Here is a 17,060-nt window from a genome sequence, read left to right on the forward strand (position 1 = left end):
TGAAAGGAGTCCTTAGAGGACATCTAAACCATAAATCTCTTCCACTGTACGTGGTTGCATCCTTGAACAATTCTCTAGGATCTGCTTCAAGTCCACCAGTTGCACAGACTCTTCCAAAGGAGCATCTGAATCAGTGGGACAGCTCTCATTGCTAAGACTGTCCTCTATAGTGAAGTAAAATCTGCTTTATTGAAATCCTTACTGGTCCTGGCTCGACCCACTAGGACAGAGAAGAATAAGTCTAATTTTGCTTTCATCTAAATCTTCCATATGAATCCTTCCCACATGCTACTCAACTCTTCTAAAGATGGAGGGGGAGGAAAGATTAAGTGCTCATAGATTGCATTGTAAAGTAGCTCCTTTGTACATGGTGTAATTAGTGGTAGGCCTACACACACACCTCCCACTCCAGCAGCAAAAAAGTGTCAGGATTTCAAAATCAGAAATATCTTCTGATGCAAAATCAGTTGCATATCTTCAAAGTGGCACTTATTTCATCTTTGTATCCCCAGGCCCAGCATAGTTACCTTGAACATACAAAGATTGTAATAAATTATTTGCTGTTGAATTTTTAAAATCAGCTCCCTACTTCTGTCAGCACATTTTACTGCATGGACAACCTTCAGAGAGAGGACAAGATTTCTGAACTTCTAGACCAGGGTTTTTCTTTTTCCACTAAATCTAATTCCTTTCGAAACAAAACATGTTCTTCCTCCAAAAAAACAGATGGTAGAAACATTTGCATTTATAAAGCATAAGAATAGGCATCCTCACTAAGGAACCACGTAGACATTAACACCAGGTAGCTAATAGTAACATCCTTACACAAAGATATGCTCCTGGGGCAGCTGGGTAGCTCAGTGTAGTGAGAGTCAGGCCTAGAGACAGGAGGTCCTAGGTTCAAACCCGGCCTCAGCCACTTCCCAACTGTGTGACCCTGGGCAAGTCACTTGACCCCCATTGCCTAGCCCTTACCACTCTTCCACCTAGGAGCCAATACACAGAAGTTAAGGGTTTAAAAAAAAAAAAAAAAAGATATGCTCCTCACTCAACCCTAGTAGTACATGCCAAGATTTTGCCTTTTTTGAGTCTTCTAGTATTTTACTTAAAACAAGCAGTGGTCAGTGGGTTATGGCAAATGATTCAAAGACCACTGTCTTTCCTCAGACCCCAAAGGACAGAGTTTAAGGTCCTAAACCCAAGAGCCTGGGGAACAGCAGTGTCCCCTAAACTACCAGACTTGTTTTCCAGTCCTGTTTCTGAAGCCATCACTCAAAGAAGAAATCATTTTGGAGAAGGGGCCTACCTTCCCTATTATCACCAACAACAAGCAGAGAAACATGAGAGGCCTAGGAATAGCAGTACCCATTCCTCTAGATCAGTAATGGGCAAACTATGGCCTGTGGGCCAGATGGGGGGAGGAGGGGGCCTGAAATGTTTTATCTGGCCCTGGGACATTATTCCTAATCTGATGAATACAATGAGTAGGATACAGTACAATGAAACTTCAAAAGAGTTGCCTTAGAAACAGACTGACAAGATGAGCATTTCGTTTCCTTTGGCCCCCTCTTTAAAACGTTTGCCCATCACTGCTCTAGATCAATGGTACTGCTTCCCAACCACTGCCCACAGCTATCATCTAGGAAGACAACTCCATTGAAGGGCCAGCCATTCTCACCAACTTCCAACCCATTTTCCTACAAAGGTCAGGTAAGCTAGCCTAACTGAGTCAGCAAGACACCCTGAGGGGCAGATGTGCCAGGCAAGTCAAATCACCACCAACATTTTGATCATCATTGCCACTTGACTGTGATGGAGACGGCTCAGGATCCTAAACCCAAAAGACTTTGGAAAGGAAATGCTTTCAGCCCAGTATCTTGTAGCTAGCCATCATCCTGGGAAGTACCCTCTATGGAAACATAACCTGGCAACTGCTCCTTCAGGTAAGTGTATAGCCACATCTACTGAAGACCCAGAAAAGATAAAATTCTCACCACCCAAATCCTTAGCATTGTCAAATGGTTGAAAATCAGAAACTGTTTTGATTTTATCAGGGGAAATGACATAAAAGAAACATTAACATTTGCTTTACTGCTCTTTCCTATGAACCATGGAATGTTTTTGTCTGACTTGCAGCTCAAACCTTCTATAGGTCATCTTCCCAATTAGAATGTGTGCACCTTGAGACTAAGGCATGTCTTACTTTCCTATCTGTAGTCTCAGTGTTTAGTACAGTACTTCACATAGTAAGCACTTAATAAATTACTAGTTAATTCATTCAAAGCACCTCTATACTCAAAAGCAAACAATTTCATTTTGGAAGGAGATACCATAAGATTAAGAATCATAAAATGTCAGAGCTAGAAGGAATTAGGGAGTATCCAGCTCAAACCTCAAATTTTAAAGAAAAAGAAAATAAGGAATAGAATGTGAGGAAGGTAATTTTGATGGAGGTTATGCAATCTATTCCCACTAGGGCTGAACCTAGAACCCAGAGCTCTTGATCCTTATTTCATTGCTCTTCCCACTAGTAGACCTTAAATTGTCCTAATGACCTTTTAAAAAAGTCTGCTGCATAATCTAAAAACAGATTAATGGGAGACAATAAAAAATAACTGGGAACAAGAAGAAGCTATTGGTAAGTAAAGACAATTAGAATATGCTTAGAATTTGAAACCATCCCAGCAAAAGAAGTTATTTCCCCTTATATTTTAGGAAGTATCAAGCATTTGTCTCTACTACAAAGACAAGATATTTTCTTAATGTCAGCAGAAGAAAATTATTATCCACATAAGAAAATACTGCAAGGGAAAGTCACAAAATCATGGTGACTGTTCCATTACAAATGTAATCTAAGTTATCTACCCTCACTTGGACCTCTAACTGCTGCTCAGCTCTTCTTAGGCCTCACAGCAACTACTTCAAATTTTTCTAATCTCGAGCCCCTAAAATCCCTTTAGAATCAACTTTACTGACAAAGTCAAGGCCCTCAATCCTATAATCCTATAATCATTCTTACTCCTTTTTAGGACTATCCCTATGTCCAAGATTCTCTGTCTACCTTAGGGTTTTGGAACCAAAAAACCCTTATTGATGGTACTGAGCATTCAAAGAGTTATTCTAGCATGAGGGAAAAGGGCAGTGGGTACTGAGAAGGAATACTAGCAACTGGAGTTATAAAAGGTTATATCCCTTGGCTTCCTACTCTGGGTCTATTAACAGAAGAGACCATCAATCTCTCAAAAAAAAAAAAAAGAAAAACAAGTTGTGTTTAAAGTAGTCTTTTGGGAATATTTAGATGGCTCAATGTATCAAAAGCCAGAACCAGAGAAGGGAGGTCCTGGGTTCAAATTTAGCCTTAGATACATCCTAGTTGTGTGACCCTGATTAAGTCACTTAATTCCCATTACCTAACCCTTATCACAATGTTGTAAGGCACTTTGTTTTTAATAAATAAACATGAAGTAGCTTATTATTTGTGCAAAATGAATCCCATGTTTTTTAACCAAAAAACAGAAAAAGACCCCTATAACTTTGATATGCAACAATTTCGGGTGAAAGTGCCTTTCTCATCATAATCTCTAAATCTAGTAAACCAGGAAAATTAGAGTAATAATAAGTTACTCAGTAGAACATCTAAGGACAAAAGGCTCAACTTTCAGAAGCAGAGTTTCCCTTTAGTTTAAGTATCATCAATTGTCTCCTTATTTTCATTTTGTGTGTTAGCCTGGACCTGCAGATCATCTTTTAGAGTATTTACTGGAAGAAGTTCCTTCTTAATAACTTGAATGGGTTTCATAAGCTCTCAAGTTCTTTGTTGTTATTTTAAGTACCCTTTCCTTCCCCTAAAGACTACCAGGTCCCTACTATAGAATAACTAATTTCTTAAATGGGAAAACTTACACACAAGACTTTTCAAACCTTCAAACACTAGATAAATGCTAACTTTATTCTTATTTCGACTACATGATGAGAAGAGAAATTAGACAAAGGACAAACTTGGTTGTGGGGCAGAAAGAGACCTCAATAACTCACTTGCTTATTCATTTTTCAGGGCAAACTGAATCCGCTCAATCCTAATTCACTTATTCATTTTATTCCCAACCCTAGGAAGAGTGAACAAGTTAACAGAACTTATTTCTTCTTGATAAAAGTGTTTAAGCAAATGGATACATCTTTGAAACAACATTTCTTGATGTTTGCAGAAGACCAAGAGGCTATACTTGGAAGTTGGGTAGCAAATGGTTTTTGTTTTTGAGAGTGATTCCACTTAGGTCACAACCATAAATCTCTCAAACTTAAATTCCCAGTACACCCATCATGAGATCCTTCCACTTGTCATGAGAAAAAATTAAATGTCTTCTTTATTGTTATGTCCTGTGAGTTTTGAAATGGCTCTAAACCCTGGGGGACTACATCTCCCAGAACTCTCTACCTTAACTTCCTCAGACACATCTCACTTCCTTTGTGGAAGGTGTCTGAAAAAGTATAAAAAGAAAAGAGAGCATGGGTTTTGGTGCCTTTTTCCTATAATGGAAGAGAGCACCTTTTTTGGAGAAGGGAGGAGAGTACCTTTTACCCCAGAGAGCTAACTCCTGGCTTTCCCAAACATTTCTTTCCCTAACCTAAATAAACCCAGCTTAAATATCCCTTTAGTGTGGACTGATTTTTGTTCTGCTCTGAAGGGCTCAGGTTAATTTCCCTACTGGGACTGAGGACTACGCTGGCTACCTTCCTTCCTCCCTTTTCATCAACAAAACAGTCCTATTCCTACTCATTTCATATACTCTAGGGCACTTTACCATTGCTCAAAGAACTTGAGCCTCTATTATCTCTTTCTGAACCTTCTGACTTTCTATGAGGAAGGCCAAGTCAGGGATTATTATCCCCATTTTACAGAAGACATTATTGAGGGAATTGAGAAGATTAGGATAGCAAATGGTTAACTGTAGTTATTGAATGAATCACACTGACTCCATCTTGTTACTACTCAATTCTGGAGCTAGTCTAGTTCCATTTCTACTGAATTGTGGGTCTAATCCAAAGTTGTCTTGTGAGGAAAGTTTAATGAACTGTGGGAACTAGGAGAAAACTTTTTTTGCATTGTTTAAACCTAGTCCTGCATGGTTTTACAAAACACCTGTACCTGTGCTTAGAGACCTTTAACCAGTGACCTAGATTATGTTAACCAGAAATGCAATCAGATCCTAAGACACCTGCAAGGAGTATTCTCATAATTGTACGTTTCAAGCAACCATATGTCTTATATGAAAACTGGCCATATTCTGATCAGTTACTGTTTCCATGTTCCTTTGTTTACATAGATACTTGGGAGAAGTGAGACATTTCTTTTTCTAAATTGAGAGCCTCGTACCTAATTCACTCTCCCCCTCCCAACTCGTTTGAGAGTCCCAAATCGTTTCTCCAATTAGGAATCAGATTATCTAAGTTGCATTGTTTCCTTTTAATTAAATGGCCTTATTCAATTATCTTTAATTATAAAAGCCTTATTCCCTGTATTTAGGGAAGGAAGGGAATGGCATGTAAATAAATATATACATAACTCATATTGGTACACAAGCTGTTATAGATTCCATCAAAAGGCAATGGGTATGTAAACTGGAATGACTTCTAGGAATTGATGCAGAGTCAAAAGAGCAGAACCTGGAGAACATTGTACACAGAGACTGATACACTATGGCAAAACTGAATATAATAAATCTCTGTACTAGTAGCAATGCAATAACCCAGGACAATTCTGAGGGATTTATGGAAAAGAATGCAACCCGCATTCAGAGGAAGAACTACAGGAGTAGAAACATAGAAGAAAAACAACTGCTTGAACACATGGGCTGATAAGGATATTATTGCAGAGGTAGACACTAAATGATAACTCTAATCCAACTATCAATAATATGGAAATTGTGTAAAATTGAGATCTTCAGTCAATTAGAGTCTGCAGGTGGAAAGATCAATAAGGAGAGGACCGTTCCAGTGGAAGAGGACATGGATGAAGAGGAGGATTCAGGAATTAATGGACATTATACTAAGATTGATAAACTTATAAAATGAACTGATAAAAGACTTTGTTTCAAAAGGAATTTGGGTAATGTAAATAGTATCACTATATATTCATATGCATACATCAGTACATATGAAGGAGTGGTAATTATATGTAGTGACAACTATCAAGAATGGAGGAGAAAAGGAAAGAGAAGATTTCTTCAGGAACATCATAAGAAGAAAGGAGATTTGAAGTTTTTGTAGGTATCATACATCCACCAGTAACATATTGCAACACAACATAAGAAAATAATATAACTAAACAGATACACAAAACATAAACAAATTAGGATACATTGATTCACTACATGAGTGAATAAAACAATGTATAAATACTAACAAAATTAGAAATAGCTATAGGATAAGTAAGTACTAACAAAGGATAGTTAGTTACTAATAACAAATAACTTTATTTAGTTAGATTTAGACTAATATATTAATAATTTAGGGATAGTATAGAAGAGTTTAGTGAGATAGGGAATAGTATTTAGATTAGATTAGAGCAGCGATGGGCAAACTAAAGCCCGCTGGCCAGATGCAGCCCCCTGAAATGTTCTATCCAGCTGTGAGACATTATTCCTAATCTGATAAATACAATGAGTAGGATATAATACAATGAAACTTCGAAAGAGTTGCCTTAGAAACAGCCTGAGAGGTGAGCATTTCCTTTCCTTTGACCCCCTCTTTAAAAAGTTTGCCCATCACTGGATTAGAGAGTAAGATAAGGTACTAATGTACATTACACTACAACGAACATAACAAAAATGCATCGCATGAAGAACATAACATACCACAGATCACATATTACAAAATAATGTAAATAGATATGTAAATAAGTGTAAATAGTGTGTACATATTGTAAAGTGCATAACAGTGTATTGTATACATGTAAAGTGTGTAAATATGTATACTTGATCTGTGCATGTGTATGTATAACATGCATATGCGTGTTGTGTATGTTGTGTGTATCATATGTATATGTGTGCATGTGTAAATTTTTAAGTAATTTTAATTGAGTTGAAAACATTTAAATGTAATTTGCATAAGCAAGTTTAAGGTATTGGTTTAATTTTGATGTAAAACTTATGCAATGTTGTGTTAAATGTATATTTTTCAAAATTTTGCATTTCAATAGTTAGTAGAATTTTCTGTATTAGTTAATGACTCATAACTAATTTTAGAGAGTGATGTCTAATGTTTTGCTTGAACTTTGTGTTTATATTTCAATTTTGTTGAAAATTTGGTTTGTATTTGTTACTTTATACTTTGAACTATGTAATTGTTCATTGTAAATTTCCTTTTACCATTCCTTGTTGAATCCCTAGAGTAAGGTAGTGCTACATAAGGTAAGATAAGAGTAAGTGTAGGTTACTTGTTATTTTGGGTTAGAATTTTAGTTTTGCTCATAGTGCACAAATACCAAAATATTGTGTGGAACACTATTTTGACTTTGTGTAAAGGGGGGGAACTGTTATAAGTAATTTGTAAGATAGAAATAAATTTAAGATAGGTAACAGACAGACCAAAGCAGAAACCTGGCTGGGATTATGGACATTCTAATATAGAATGCAGAGAGGTTTGTGATGAGAGAGACTTGGCAGTGGCTGGCAGGAGTTATCCTGGAGGAGTGTGGTGGTGGTATCCAGTCAACCGAGCCTCTACAGCCTGTGGTTATTTGGGATCTAAAGATAGGAGTGAACATCAAGCAAGCGTAGGTTGAGTGAAAGATACTATTCTGCTTGTGGTAGACAAACAAGCAGATAGCTTTTTACTCCCTAGAGCCCTTTCTAGACTTACTTGCTGTACAAGGATTTAGTTCCTGTGTCCTATCTACATCTGAGGATCATCTTGGACAAGTGGTGTGAGATTCCCAAAGTTTCCAGCCCCTCTCCAGGTTTAGCCAGAGCTGGCTGTCTGTTTAGTTGAATAGGGAAAGCCAGCTTAAAACCAACATTCTAAATGATAGTTGGAACCTTTTCTGAGAGTTAGAAATCCTACACCCTCCTTCCCTTCCTTACCAAGCATTAAACTTAATTTTATAAAGCTTCCTGTTTGTTCTCTACACCAAGAGCCCACATATCCCAATACAGCTATTTGTTATCCCTAGCTAGTTTGTTATAGCAGTAACTGACAAGTACCCAGTTAAACTGTTTTCTCATTCCCCAAATCCCCTATTTCTTTTATTTAGTTTAATCCTCTCATTCTTGTCCCTAGTGGGGTTTGTGTGTGTGTCTACTGTGTTTATTTCCCTGAGTGACTCCAGTCCTACACTCTGCCTTTTTACAATATAGAATAGAAGAAAGGTAACTTTGGATAGGAAGACTCAAGTATCATGGGGAACAACTTTTAATAGGTACCACTGAAGTGAAATTTGAAGGAATCCAGAGATATCAAGAGGCAGAGCCAAGGAAGGTCAGCATTGCAGCCACCTGGTGCAGTCAGTACAAAGGCATGCAGGCAGAAAATAAAAATGTCATTACTGAAAGTAATCTATTATTGCTAGGCCAGAGAAGAAGTGAAGGACATACAACACTGGAAAGGTAGAAAGAGACCAGTTGTGGAAAGTCATAAAGCAGTGGCTTTATATTTGATTCTAGAGATATTAGAGAGCCATTAAAGTTTATAGAGCAAGAGGGTGGCATGGTGCACTGGTATGCACTTCAGATTACAATATGTCCTAAGATAAGAGCCCCTTTCACTATGCTTACTACATAAGCCTGGCAGACAAGCACCCTAAGTTTCATCACTGACTCCCAATGAGCAATAATAGAATGTGGGAGAATGGATTGGACTGAAGAGACTTGAAGCAGGAAGACCATGTAGCGCCTAAAAATAGTCCAGGCAATAAGTGATGAAGGTTATTTGAGGCAAGAAGTAGTGGCTGACTGAAGAAAATTTAAAAAAAAAAATTACACACACACACACACACACACACACACACACAAAATGAAGGCAAGTGAAAGTGAAAGTGTCAAGAAGGACAGAACCTGCAAACCTGGGAGATTAGGAGGCTGGTGATGTTTTCTATAGTGATGAAAGTTTGGAAGAAGGGAAAAGTTTTAAGGGAAAGATCTGTTTTGGACATGTTGAGTTTGAGATGCCTACAGGACATGTAGATCAAATGTCTAGTAGGCAACTAGAGATGATCAGAAGATAAACCAGGCCTAGCTATATAGATCTGGGAATCATTAGCATAAAGAGGCTACTAAACCTGTGACATCACTGAGGGACGGTATACAGAGAAACAAAGAAAAAAGAACCATAATGGAGCATTCAGGGATACTCAGAGAAAGTGACAAGGATAAAAATGAATAAGAAAAATAAGTCAAACAAAATGGAGGAGAGTTAACATCACAAAAACCTAGAGAGGAGAAAAAAGTGTGATTAATAATATCAAATGGAAGGGAGGTCAAGAAGAAAGAGGATTGAGAAAAGGCTGTTAAGTTGAACAATTAAGATATCAACAATTTCAGTTGAAAGATGACATTTGAAGCTAGGGAAAGTAGGGTTTTAGAAAAGAGTGAGAACAAAGTGGAAGACAGTGAGTATAGATTACTTTTTAAAGAAGTTTGGAAGAGCAGGGAGAGATATAGTATAACAGCTGGCAAAGAAGATAAGACCAAGTGAAATTTTTGAGAGTAGAGGCATGCTTGTAGGAAGAAGAAAAGACAGCCAGTAGATATGGGAAGATTAAAGACTAGAGAGAAAAAGAGAGTCGGAATAACAATAAAGACAAACCACAAGAGAAGCATTCTTTCCACTATTTTATGCTCCACATTTTACCCAATGCTAAAGGTGAAGGAAGAAACAACCCAGAGATGCATATGCCTTGACATGTGTCTGATCTGAACCGGAGCTTTCTTGTTCATTGATCCCTATTTCCAACTCAGGTTTTCTTGCTGTTCCTAGAACTTAAAACCAATTCAATCGACAAACAACTATTTATTGTTGAGCATCTATAATGTGTTCAATATCATGTTATGTTAAGTGACACATTGCAGGTGTAGTACCCCTAGATTGATCTCTTATACTGCTGGCCTCTTTAACCTATATCTCTTCCATTAGGGGGTGACAAGAATACCCAAGGAAAGAGCAAGTGTCTGCCCTGCAAACCTTCAAGATCATCCTTCACCATGTCCTCACGTGCACTGGTATGCACTTCAGATTACAATATGTCCTAAGATAAGAGCCCCTTTCACTATGCTTACTACATAAGCCTGACAGACAATCACCCTAAGTTTCATCACTGACTCCCAATGAGCAATAATAGGCACATCATTTACATTACTTTCTGATTGTGCTTCTAAGAGAATGAACATCACAAATAAAGATTTTAAGAAATGAGAAAAAGAAATCTTGGACACAGTTGTTTGGTGGGAAAGTCAGAAAAGTCTTTTCAAGGAGGTAGCAGGAGTGGCTAGGTGGCTCAGTGAATTGAGTCAGTCTTGAAGACAGGAGGTCCTGGGTTCAAATTTGACCTCAGACACTTTTGAGCTACATGATCTGGGCATGTCCCTTATACCTTATACCTAGCTCAGCCCTTATTACTCTTCTGCTTAGGAACTGAAATTTAGTAAAGAATCTAAGACAGAAGGGAAGGGTTAAAAATAAAACAAAAAAGTGTGTAAATGTAACTACCAAACTCAGTAAAGTATTGGAAAATTATTGTTTAATGGACTGAAACAGCACCATAGGGGGAATCTCATATGCAAGGGGGCAACTGGACTTTAGATATAATCATTAAGTTTTTCTCCAGAGAAGTATTCATTTTTATTTCCATGACTGAAGATACTATTCTAAGATTACAAGGCAATCATTAGCTAGAAACTAGCAAGAAGCTCAGCTGCAATCTCCACAGGCATAGAGATTAAACAAACTTTCTAGAGCGAACATTCAATTCAACAAGCATATATATTTGTTGCTGTTCTGTCATTTTTCAGTCACTTCTGACTCTTCATGACCCTACTTGAAGTTTTCTTGGCAGAGATACTGAAGTGGCTTGCCACTTCCTTCTCTAGCTTACTTTTCTTACAGATGAGGAAAGGAGGGTAAGTGATTTGCCCCAGGTCACATAGCCAGTAGGTGTCTAAGGACAGACTGGAACTCATGAAGATAAGTCTTCCTATCTCCAGGCCTAACACTAACCTCTGTGCCACCTAGCTGCCCCAAGCATTTATTAAACACCTAGTATGAGTCACCCATAGACACCAAAAGTCCCTCAAGGCTTAGGAAGCCATGCTTGTAATGTTCTTAAAAGAGACCTCCTATATCCCTGGAAAGGGGCAAGGTTGTTCATGGGGCCCTCTATTACTACTGCAGAGCTCAAAGAAAATCAAAGACTCCCTTCTCAAGAGTGACTTTCTTTATGACTTTTATTAAGTTCTTCCAAAACTCTTTAACCTGGTACCTTTTTCCTTCAAAGGTAATTATTCAAGCCAAATTTACCTTTACTAGGAAGAGGACTACTAATCACATGAGCTTCTTATTGAAAATGTACCTGAGTCATTTACACTGCTATTCCTCCTGGCGTATGCACTCCGAACCACCTGCTCATACACCTGAGCTCCTATTGTTCTCATGTTGTCTCGGATCAGGATGCCTTGGGCTTGCATCATGAAGAGGTAGGTATTCACTGTAAGAAACAGAAGGAAAAAAAATTAAAGAAAAAGAAGTTAGTTCATTTGAGAGCTGACATTAAAACTTCACTTTTAGTTTCAGTTCAATAATCAATAAGGTCCTTTCCCAACTTTCTAAAATTCTAAGAGTCTATGTGCCGGGACCAAGATTTGTAGGGTATCAGCCATTTTGCCTTTAAAATAACTGCCTTCACTCTCTGATTTTAACATTTTGATGATCTGAGGGTAAGCAAGGACACCTAAAGCTTAGAATGAGCTGAGGCTGCTGAGGGAAGCTCTTGATCAAGTTGACTGCAGGATTTGCCACTTTTTGTCCATGGCAACCTTTAAAAGGAATCTCTTCTCTAAACATTTGCTTTACTATTGAGAGCATCATACCATCATATTTCCAGTGTCTAAGGTAGGTAAACAAGTTTTTGACTGTGTCCTCTTGCTAATGCCCCTCATCCAATGAGCTGTAAAGTCTCAAATTAAAAATGTTTTAGTCTCAGCAATCCTATCTTCATACATCTCACATCTGGTTCCTTTTTTCTAGTCATAGAACTACTAATAACCTAGTTGAAGCCCTTTATATCTTTTGCCTTATAAGATTACTTTAGGTCTACTTTGTTATAAATCTTCTTAGTACAAAGGTGTTTGTCATGTCACTCCTTTGCTTCAAAAGTTTATGACTTCCTACTGCTCCCAAAGAAACAACCTCTCCAAGAAACAAAACAACCACCAAAAAACAAAAACCAGAAACAAAATCGAGTTGTAGTCTGGCATTTCAGTCTTTACACAATCTGGCTCCCACTTGTTTTTCCAGATTTATTTCATGTTACTCTGCACATTCTACATTCTGGCCAAACTAGCCTATAAGCTGTTCCTTAAATTCAGCATTCCACCTCCTGTCTCTGTGAATTTGCGCAAACTGCCCTCCATATCTGGAATATACTCTTGCCTCACCTTCTGCCTCAGTGAATCCCAGCCTCATTCAAGACTCAGTTCTGGCATGCCAACTCCTATTTATAGACTTTGCCACTCTCCTCCATAATTTAGCACTCAGCCCCTCCTGAAGTTAATTTCTAATATGCGTCTCTGTACATTGAGTCTTCATCCTCCACCCCACCTAGCAAAACATAAGCTTCTTAAGGGTATGGACTATTTTAGTTTTGTCTTTGTATATCCAGCTCTTAGCATTGTACTTTGAACATGGCAGATATCTGAACAAATGTTGAACTGAATGGAAGTAAAAGAAAACAGGAATGTATGGGGGAAAGGACAAAAAAGTCATAGTTGCTGGACACGAAAATGTTAACTAAGGATGCAGAGATAACTTAACTTTCATTATGCTTTCGTTTCCTTGGAAAGGTTAGAGAAAAAATGTCTAATGGGGAGTTGATACTCAAGGTATAAGGAGTCAGATAAAGAATACCCGGTTCAAGACACCAAGCCCAGATGAACTGCATCCCCCTCACGCTCTGACAGAATGGCCTGATGTGACTGCTGAAAATCACCAACAGTAAAGCTCTCTAAGAACTGTGATAATAATGGTGGTGCCACAGGATGGGAGAAAAACAAGCATCTCTATTTTCAAAATAAGAAATAGTGTGTTGAAATCTACAAACCATCAGCCAATGAGCCTGCATTCAATTAATAGAAATTCAAGAACATATTATTAAAGGAATAATGTGTGAAAATGTAAAAAGAAAGTATCTTTAACTTATCCCTTAAAATTTTTTTTGCTCCTTTATTGCTTGCTGCCTCCAACACATACTTATATCTCCCCCATTCCTAATTAAAAAAAAAAAAATCCTCACTAGACCCTACTGTCTCAAGCCATTATACCACCCTTTCATATGTCAAACTCCTAAAAAGGAGAACTATCCACTGTGCCATCTAACTGTCCCCCAACTGAAACAACTCCCTCCAAAATTAATAATGAATTTTTTTTTTAAAACCCTTACCTTCTGTCTTGGAGCCAATTGGCCAAGGCAGAAGAGTGGTAAGGGCTAGGCAATGAGGGTCAAGTGACTTGCCCAGGGTCACACAGCTGGGAAGTGTCTGAGGCCAGATTTGAACCTAGGACCTCCCGTCTCTAGGCCTGGTTCTCAATCCACTGAGCTACCCAGCTGCCCAATAATGAATTCTTAATTGCCAAATCTAATGATCTTTTTTCAATCCCTATTCTTGACCTCCCTGGGGCATGGCACACTCGACCACTCTCTTCTTTCTGGATTTTCATTAACTTGCTTTCTCTTGGTGTTCATCCTGCTGCCTATCTGACCTGCCCTCAGGCTCCACTGCTAGATCATCACCATATCACATCCCTTAGCTGTGGATATACTACTCCCAAGGTTTTGTCTTGAGCCCTCTTCTCTTCTTTCTCCAGACTCTCTCTAGGTGACCTCATCAGCTCCCAAGGCTTTAAGTCACTGTGATGATGACTCCCACATTTACATAGCCAGCCTTAGTCTCTCTCCTGAGTTCTAGTCCCATATCACTAACTGCTTCTTAGACAGTATATCTCCAATTCATAAAGCACAAAGGTAAACATTATTTCCTCCTAAGGCCCAAACCCACTCTTCTTTTGAATTTTCCTTTTTCTGTTGAGGGCATTTCCATCCTTCTAAGTCATCCAGGTTTACAATCTCATTTTCATACTCAATCCCTCTTCAACTCTTATATTTAATCAGTTGCTAAGTCTTGTCAATTCCACCCAAGATTTCTCCAATATTGTCTTCCTTCCTCTAGTCTCTCCACAGTCTATTTCATCCTTACAAGGCTGTCAAAGTGATGTTGCTAAAGTTCAGCTCCTATCTGAGCTTTAAATTACAATAAACTACAGTGGCACCCTAATTACTTACTAGGATAAAATAAAAATTCAATCTGGCTCCAATCTGCCTCTACGGTCTTTTTATAAATTATCCCCATTCAGCCACTAAATAGTCTCCCAACTATTCTTAGCACAATGTCTGACAGAAATAATAAATACTTTTTGACCTGACTCTGAATTCTTGCTGTTTCTCACACATGACAATCCATCTTCAGTCTACATGTCTATGCATGGGCACTATTCCCTATGCCTGGAATATTCCTTCAGCCTCTTAGGATTCATAGTTACCTTCAAAGCTCAACTCAATGGCCATCTTATACGTGGGGTCTTTTATGGCCCTTCCAGCTGCTAGCATCTACCCTGATCCTAAAAATTACCTTGCATTTATTTTATGTTATCTTTTTAATATACGTTCTCTCTCCTAACAGAATGTAGGCTCATGAGGGCAACAGCTATTTAACTGTTGCCTCTGCTTTCCCCAAATCTTAGCACAAAGAAGTGACTGGCACAAAAAGGTCACTTTTAAAGAATGTCTGTTGAATGATTAAAACAATAATTACAACTTTCCCAGTTGACTTCATCTACTATTAAGAGAGCTATTAATCTGAAAGATGGGAAGAATACATGGATGGCATGTTTATCAAATTTTTGGAAGAAACGAAACTAGGAGAAATAGCTACCATACTGGAAACAAGATCCAAAAATATTCCAACAAGTTTGAACATATGGCTGAATCTAATAAAAAATCTAAATGAGATAAAAGCAAAATTGTATATAGATTCAAAAATTCCATAAGCATAAAATGGGGAAGGCACTCATAGAAAATAACTCAGCTGAAAAAAGATTTGGTTGCAATAAGTGGAATATCATTACGTATTATTGTACTTTAAGAAATGATGAGATGACAGATAAAGAAACATGGAAAGATTTACATGAAATGATGTAGAATGAAGGAGGCAGAATCAATACAATTACATACACACACCTACATACAAAATGACTACAACAATGTGAATAGAAAGAATTATAAAAATCCTTGTTACTAAATTATTAAAAATAAGCCTGTCTTAGAAGAGATAGAAGTCACCCCTACCCCACTCCTTTGTAGATTTAGAAGATCTTATAAGGATTGCACATTACACAAATTTTCATAAATTTTTTTCAAAAACTCTTTACCTTCCATCCTCAAATCAGTATTGTGTATTATTTCCAAGGCAGAAGAGTGGTAAAGGGAGGCAATGGAGGTTAAGTGACTTGCCCAGGGTCACATAGCTAGGAAGTGTCTTAGGCTAGGTCAGTGGTTCCCAAACATTTTTGTCCTACCGCCCCCTTTCCAGAAAAAACATTACTTAGCACCCCATGTCACATACTATCACCGTCCCCTTACAGTTATTCACTGCCCCCAAATGCACCTGTGGCCATCACTGCCCCTCTGGATCACTGCAGCACCCACCAGGGGTGCGGTGGCACCCACTTTGGGAATCACTGGGCTAGATTTTGAACACATAACCTCCTATCTCTAAGCCTCAATCTCAATCCATTGAACCACTTAGTGGCCCCCAATTTTCAGACGTTTTAATGTACTGATCAGTTATACTTTTCCCTCTCTCTGTCTCTCAATTACTATTTGCTATTTGGAACAGCTCTCTGCAAGGGAGTGTGAAAAGAGGGAAGAGATACTAGAGAAAAATATATATGCAAAAAACCCAAAAACAACTTTAAAAAAATGTCCCTATCCTCATATTATAATCTAGAAAGGATCATAAGAATAGGGCACTATATTCCATAAGGGAAACTAGAATATAGAAGAGATAAGGATGGATTCTGATTAGTATTCAGGGATGGTTTTACTGAAGAGGAAGCACTGAAGCTAGGCTTGTGAAGGATGAGCAGAATTTCAACAAGAGATAAAGGAGGGTTTTGTAGATAGAGGTAACTCATACAAGGGCACAGAGGCAAAAAATTTAGGGAATGTCAAGACAATATCAACAGAAAAGAGAAAGCAGTGCTAAGTGGAAGGACAAGGGGTATTGGAGGTTGTGGCTGAAATCAGTGTCAAAACTGGAACTATTTAATTATTATGATCAAGTATATGATGTTGTTTAGTAGTGACCCAATGGACCATAGCATGCCAGGTCCAAATATTGTCCACTATCTCTCAAAGCCTGTCCAATTTCATATTCATTGTTTCCATGACACAATGTATCCATCTGACACTCAGCCATTCTCTTTTGCCTTCAATCTTTCCCAACAACATAGTCCTAATGAGTCCTGTCTTCTTATGTGGCTAAAGTATCTGAGCTTCAGCTTCAAAATTTTAAGCTTCCAATGAACAGTCTGAATTAATTTCAAGTATTGACCGATTTGATCTTTTTACTGTCCAAGGAACTCTCAAAGGTCTTCTTAGATACTACAATCATAAAGTGTTTATTTGTGGGTTCTCAGTCTTTCTTATCATCTAATTCTCACAGCCATGTTACCACTGGAAAAACCATAGTTTTGACAATACAGACCTATATAGACAATATAGCAAGGTGATGTCTCTG

General features: G+C 38.0%; 1 protein-coding gene across 1 annotated transcript in view; it reads right to left on the minus strand.

Annotated features, from left to right (window-relative positions):
- The window catches only part of B4GALT5 (beta-1,4-galactosyltransferase 5), a 120,798-nt gene that overhangs the window by 13,620 nt on the left and 90,118 nt on the right, over positions 1-17,060 (minus strand). The window contains exon 2 of the mRNA XM_044663821.1: positions 11,561-11,695. Coding sequence (XP_044519756.1) covers positions 11,561-11,695 — 135 coding nt within the window. The remainder of the gene's footprint in view (positions 1-11,560; positions 11,696-17,060) is intronic.

This window comes from Gracilinanus agilis, chromosome 2, assembly GCF_016433145.1.
Source record: "Gracilinanus agilis isolate LMUSP501 chromosome 2, AgileGrace, whole genome shotgun sequence".
In the NCBI taxonomy this organism is placed as follows: domain Eukaryota; kingdom Metazoa; phylum Chordata; class Mammalia; order Didelphimorphia; family Didelphidae; genus Gracilinanus; species Gracilinanus agilis.